Source organism: Rhinatrema bivittatum, chromosome 16 (assembly GCF_901001135.1).
Source record: "Rhinatrema bivittatum chromosome 16, aRhiBiv1.1, whole genome shotgun sequence".
In the NCBI taxonomy this organism is placed as follows: Eukaryota; Metazoa; Chordata; class Amphibia; order Gymnophiona; family Rhinatrematidae; genus Rhinatrema; species Rhinatrema bivittatum.
This window is the reverse complement of record NC_042630.1, coordinates 8581894-8588609: the sequence shown is the minus strand read 5'-3', so window position 1 is coordinate 8588609 and position 6716 is coordinate 8581894. Positions and strand designations below refer to the sequence as shown.

Genomic DNA, 6716 nt, shown 5'->3' with positions numbered 1-6716 from the left:
TCTGCTTCAACGGCAGGGGAGAAGAAAAGAGGGTTCGCACTCACAAAGCGGGGAGTAGCTGGCTTGTTACGGCGGTTACTACCCCAAACCAAATGTGCCTGATACTTCACTTTCAATGCACATCCAGCATGGCTCTCTGCTTCAACGGCATGGGAGAAGACTTATACGTCACGCATATCCAGCATAGCTCCCTGCTTCAACGGCAGGGGAGAAGAAAAACAACCAATAAGGGCTAATAACATAGTCTGGGTAAAACAAATAAGCATGGGTGCAGCTTGCTTATTGCGGTGGCTACTACCCCTAACGAATCAAGCTAGATATTTCACTTGGATGCAGCTCCATCACTGCTCTCTACATTAAAGGTGGGGGTGGAAGGGAAATAGAACCAAGAGCTAAGAGAAACAGATAAGTATGAGAGAAAATATGTGTGAAGCTTGCTGGGCAGACTAGATGGGCCATTTGGTCTTCTTCTGCCGTCATTTCTATGTTTCTATGTTTCTATCTACAATGTCCTAAGATTATATGGTCATAAGTACTTAAATATAGCTATTTTGAAAAGGTTTTCACCTAAATACCCATGGCCATATAATTTTAGGACATTGTCACCAGCACTCCAGTATATATCTACAGAGGAGAGCAATATCCCTTTTACATCTCCTTCTCTCTGTGGATGAATACATTTTTGGAGTACAGAGTTACCCTTCACTATAATAACCATTGTAAAATTACAATACAGGATAAGGGTTAAGTATAGCCAAATATCCCATTTCATGGAAATTTTAAAGAGAAGCTAAATACAGAGACAATGAATAGGCTGAGACCCTACAGTGGACTCCAGGTAGGTTACTGCTCAATGGAAGACACATACTTCTTCATAACAGAAGATATTTTTTTAAAGCAATAGTAAGTCCAAATCAATTTTTTCCTTCCTTTTATGTCACACCTTCTATGCCCCTTGAGAAGTTACTGTCCTACCTTTCAGTTTCTTTATGGCTGTTTTCACTTCTTCATTTCTCAGAGTGTATATGATCGGATTTAACAAAGGGGTGATGACGGTATAGAAAACGGAGACCACTTTGTCAGCCGGAAAGGTTATGGAGGGCCGCATGTACATGAAGACACAAGGGCCAAAGAACAAAGTGACCACTGTGAGGTGAGAGGCACAGGTAGAGAAAGCTTTGCGCCTCCCATCGGCTGAGCGAATCCTTAAGACAGTGGAAAGGATACCTGTGTAAGAGGCGAGTAAAATTACAAAACAGCTGACTGATATCATTCCACTGTTGGCAACCATCACAGCTTCGATGATGAAGACACTGGAGCAGGCCAATACGGACAATGGGTGGACATCACAGAAAAAATGGTTTATTTCATTGGGCCCACAGAAGGGCAGCTGAAATGTTAATAGGGCCTGTGTAATTGAATGTACAAAACTGGCCACCCATGTAGATGCTACCAATTGGATACATACACTCTTGTTCATTACCGTGGTATATCGCAAAGGGTTGCAGATGGCGACATAACGGTCATAAGCCATTAGGGTGAGGAGAAAGCACTCTGTTCCTGCAAAGAAGTGCAAGAAGAACAACTGGGCAATGCAGTCATTGAAAGAGATGGTTTTGTTGTGTGAGAGGAAGTCAACCAGTGACCTGGGAACTGTGACCGTTGAATAGCATAAATCTAAGAAGGACAAGTTGCTGAGGAAGAAATACATGGGAGAGTGCAGACGAGGGTCCAGATATATGGTAACCATGATGAGAAGATTCCCAGCCATGGTGAGCAGGTACAGAGAGAGAAATACCACAAAGAAAATGATCTGTAACTCTGGAGTGTGAGAGAGTCCCAGGAGGGTGAATTCTGTGACCTTCGTTCCATTCTTCTGTGCCATATGACCAAACGTACTGTACTTTGTCTGGAGAGGAACATATAAAGCATACAAAGAAAACAATAATTCAGAACCTATACCATGCAGGTGGTTAACCGAATGCATTTTAACCATTTTAACTTAGTCTGGCAGAAGTTCGCAATGGTGAACATGTCTGGAGCCCCCAACTATTAGCTGGATAGGACAGTGAGGGATTGAAAACCTATGTATGCACCCTGGATGACCTGGTCACGTTATCAAATATAATATATATAATACAGCGTCTCTTTGCAAGCAGAATGTTTGATTTCTTTCAGATATTCTTTGACTATTTCTTATGGTTCTTATATTTTAGAAATGTTTTCTCTGTCCTGTCTTCACTATGCCAGATTCCTATTTAATCGTATTTTTTAAAATGTCTTCCCGTCAATTCTCACTAGCCTTTCCTCATTTCTCTCACATTATAAATTATCAAAGCTCAATACCAAATAAAATAATTTATTCTACTTTTCGCTATTGGTATTGGTCGAGTTGGTTACAGACAGATTTTCAGATTTCTAAAGCAATTTCTATAGACATCGTTATTTGCCAACCTTAACAATTTAAAACCATTGGTGGTGCTCTGTTCAACTATAACTTCCTTGTGCCTATTAAAGTATCCCTTGCAGCCTCTCATACAAAAAAAATGATCTTTAAATAGCATAAAGATTCAAGCATTCATTTATTTACATTGCTTATAATGGTTCCCTACGGTCTATTTTTATTTCTTTTTAAGTGACTCGTGATTCTGAATACATACATGGTTATATTGATAATCAGAAAGGAGACCCGGGTCTGAGTTTAACTTTTCTCCATTACCTGCCAGCTTTCTGTATACGGTAAAGGCAGGGGAAGATGACAAATCCCCATGCGTCTGTAACCAGTTGTACAGTAGTGAGAATAAAATGAGTTCACAATCCAACTTCTTAGACCAGCTCGAGTCCCCCCATCAGTGCTTTTCCCTACAATCTTACCGCATCATCATCATCCCCAGCAATTCTAGTTTCTTCCATAAACTTGACATTATTAACAACTCCTTCAGTGTTACGGTCATGATGGCAAAATGAGCCAGGATTTCAGCACATCTTTCCCTGAGAGGAGTCCACCCCCTCCCCATGTTTTGTTGGGTACTCCAGAGGTAAAAAGATCACCTCCAGAGGTAAAAAGATCATGATCTTTTGATAAGTTGTCATTAAATTTCCCCTGTGTGTTCATATTTCTTTTCTAAAGAAGAGAGCAGCAGATGAGAAGCTCCATTGTTGTTTGCTGATTTTAAATCTCCACATGACCATAATGTATCTAAGGAAAATATAGCAAAAGTGACATGGAATGTCCTTAAGGGATGGAAATATGCACCAATACAATAGGTTACTACTGGAGACAGGCAGAGAGAGAGAGATGATCTGTCGTGGATAGTGTAGTCTTGTGAGTAGGGAACATAGTGCATTATTCTTACCTTGCAGAGAATCCCTTATGTTCCCCAGGTATCCTTGTAAATGAAACAGTGATAACATCAGTTGATGTCACTGATATGAAGTGAAGAGAGGGTTAACTAGATAAGTGATTGATATACTATGGAGACAAATAGATCTTATAGGTAGACGTTATAGATGGAAATTATAGACTAAATATAGATCACAGATTCTGTAAGTACATATGTTATATAAGTTACAGATGCTATAAGAAAAGGATGTAGATACATGTTGTAAGCCATAGTACAATCTTTAAATGGCACCTTACCCTCTATCGATGTCCAACTTCTTTCAGTCTATCCCTGGGTTTTTCTGCAAGTGAAACATTTTTTGAAACTGGGTTCACCTCAATTGTTCATTAGCTTGACAAACCAGATGTTGGAATCTACGTAAAACCCTTACCCCAATGGATATGGCATAATAATGTAGGTAATTAGCATCGATGGATGGAAAGACAGATTAACCTACAGTCAGAAGGATGGATGCCCCTCACCTGTAATAAGTGATTTAGAGAGAGGTCCTCTTCAGTGGAAGCTAATTGCTGTTTCTCTGTCTCTCTGCACTGTAATGGCGATGTACTCCTTTCAGTAGTCATAGGTCTACAAAATATGCAAGGAATCTAATTTACTAAGGAATATTCTGATTTATAACAGGTAACTCAGACAGAAGCTTTGCAAGCTTGCTCTCTTCCCTAACCCCAAAGAAGTAGCAAGCAGAATTATTTAAACTCTTTCAGAACTCCTGAGACTGAAATCACTAGAGATCCTCCAAAGTCTGTCTCTGAAGAAAGAGAGCAGAATGAGGCAACCTCTTTGTCATCCACTCAGTCACCAGTCACATATCTGAGCGTGAAAATCCAATGATAATTGTGATCAATTGTCCAAAGTTGCTATTAGGTTACACTTCCATGCATGTGACATGCAGAGCGCCACGTCATGAAGTCGTGATGTCATTGATGCCTTATGTCATGTCGCACTTTGGCAACATTGCAGTAAAATAGCATCATTTTACTTTTCCTTCCTACTCAGGGAGCTTCTTTTGAGTTTCAAGTATGCATTAGTTGTAGGCAATATTTAAACATTTTTCTCTACTTGTACTGATATGAAACCATATATTGCACAGAGGACACCTCTGGTAAATTAAAGTATTCCCCCCATGTGAGCTGAATTGCATATTTACGTCTAACATAAAATCTTGAATGATGGAAAGCACTTTTAGCATGAATATTTTATTTTATGTGCACTACACGTGGAGTACTGGCAGGGATACCATTTACCCAAATTCTTTTGATTATTAAAGGTATACCCGTGAGTCTACCTGCACATTTATACCTGCTTCCGAGCAGCTGTAAATACAATGTGTGCATGATGCTGCAGAGAGTTCTCAGCATTCCCACTAATTTTCAAAGTGGACTTATGCACATAAGTCCACTATGAAAATTCAAGATAAAATCGGCATATCCTTTCTGCCTGCAGACTTTAGTGTGATGTGGGCTGTTCTAAAACTACCATTCCTATCTAGCATTGCGATGTCTACCTGGGGTTCTGAAGCAGATCTGCTCTTCAGTCATCCACGCTTTTACAGAGATCAGGGCTCTAGATATCTACTCTTTAGCTCTCTGGGCTGCATTCATGCTTTAATTGTGTCTGTGTGCTGCCTGTATGAGCTGATAAATTGTCCATGCTGCATTTATATTAACTGACTTATCTAAAATTGTATTGCAATTTTATGTTTGAAGCTGCTTAGGAGGGTTTTTTTTTCCTGAGGAGACAGTATAAAAACGTTTTTATTTGTACATCGGTCTGGTTTTCTGAAAAGGCCTGGTTTGGGCCAGGTTCTTCACCGTCGGATGGCACTTTCTCTTCACATGTACTATAAAGGTCTAGGTTGGCAACCTGGTGTGACCTGGTAGTACTGGCTCCAACTGTCTTATTTTCAGTGAAGGATAAGCTTTATCCTTTTAAGATATCAAAAAGAGATCACTAGTTGTGTTGCAGGTAGCCTGCTTACATTATTGTAGGGAAAAACCAAATTGGGGCTACAATAGTCTTTGATCTTGCTTGATTGAAGTACTACACTCTGGCTAACCTTGTCAGCAGCGAGAGCAAGCCCCGGGAGATACATAAAGAAGAAATTAAAATAAATCATAATTAATCTCGGAGGCCACCTTTCCATCTTCAACTTGCAAAGAAGCTCTTTGGGAAATAGTGTTAATGCTTCTCGTCTTGCGATTTCAAATAGCACCAGAGAGAGCTCCGAGCTTCTTTCGGTTATTATCACTCACCTACACTGAGGTGAAGAGAGAGAACTATGCAGGGAATTATGATGTTGGAAAAAGTTATTACTTCTGAGACTAGTTAGAGAACCAGAAGTTATTCTGCAGTGGAAGACAGAGTTTTTGTGATTGTACATGGAGAATTCACTTTCAAGGTAATATCTGTAAAACTGTAACTACAAGAACAGAAAGACTTCCGGAGACTGATTTTTTCCAGGAAGTTTCTCAAATCATAAAATTTAGAATCGGGAAGAATTTATATTCTTCTGCACTATTTCAGTCTCAATTTTATTTTTTCACATTATAGATAAGGCAAGAGCAAGTTCAGATGGAAATTCTAGTGGGAAAACAAAATCCAAAAGAGTAAAGTGAATTCTTTATCCATTTTGAGATAATTTATTATAGTTATCTAAGAATTATGTAAAGATGTGCATGACCTTTGAAGACCAAATGATTCCCCTGCACAGAAGTTTTCAGGAGTAAAGAGAGAATCTCTGTTATGTGATGTCCACAGGATGCCATCACTCCACACATGTTAAGTTATGCATGTCTCCGGTCAACCGGGATGTGTTCTCACTGCACTGAGCTCCTAACAACTATCCTGCCAGATCAACTGACCGGAGACTGAAGTCCCACCCCTCACTGATATCTTCCATGCTGGGTGGGGTGGAGGTTAAGAGCTGGAGGTCGATGTCACAGCCAGACCTGCTCTGATCGATTCTCTGTATCCTTCCAATCAATATGGGCACATACCATCTCCAACCCAACTGAGAGACACTGTATTGAGTTCCAAACAATTATCCCTTCGGCTCAGTTGACAGCAGGCTGAAGTCCTGACCCCACCCCTGCTGATGCCATCTATGTGGGGGTTAAGGGAATCAAGAGCCAGTGGTCAATGCTATAGACATTGCATACATAAAGCACAATCAGGCTAACACAGTACGGTGTCCTTGGCCGAGTGCACTGTTTAGCACGTGATTAGCTGGCGTTTTCAATGCCCATCTATTACTCCTTATACTGTAAGGAGTTTAGTAACCCCCTTCCCAAAAAAACCCCAAAAACCTAATAG

At 40.2% G+C, this 6716-nt stretch overlaps 1 protein-coding gene across 1 annotated transcript; it reads right to left on the bottom strand.

Annotated features, from left to right (window-relative positions):
- Positions 1 to 946: 946 nt before the first annotated feature.
- On the bottom strand, positions 947 to 1885 carry LOC115078544 (olfactory receptor 1509-like). Its single transcript, XM_029581463.1, has one exon. The coding sequence runs from the start codon at positions 1883 to 1885 to the stop codon at positions 947 to 949; it is 939 nt and encodes a 312-aa protein (XP_029437323.1).
- Positions 1886 to 6716: the final 4831 nt, after the last annotated feature.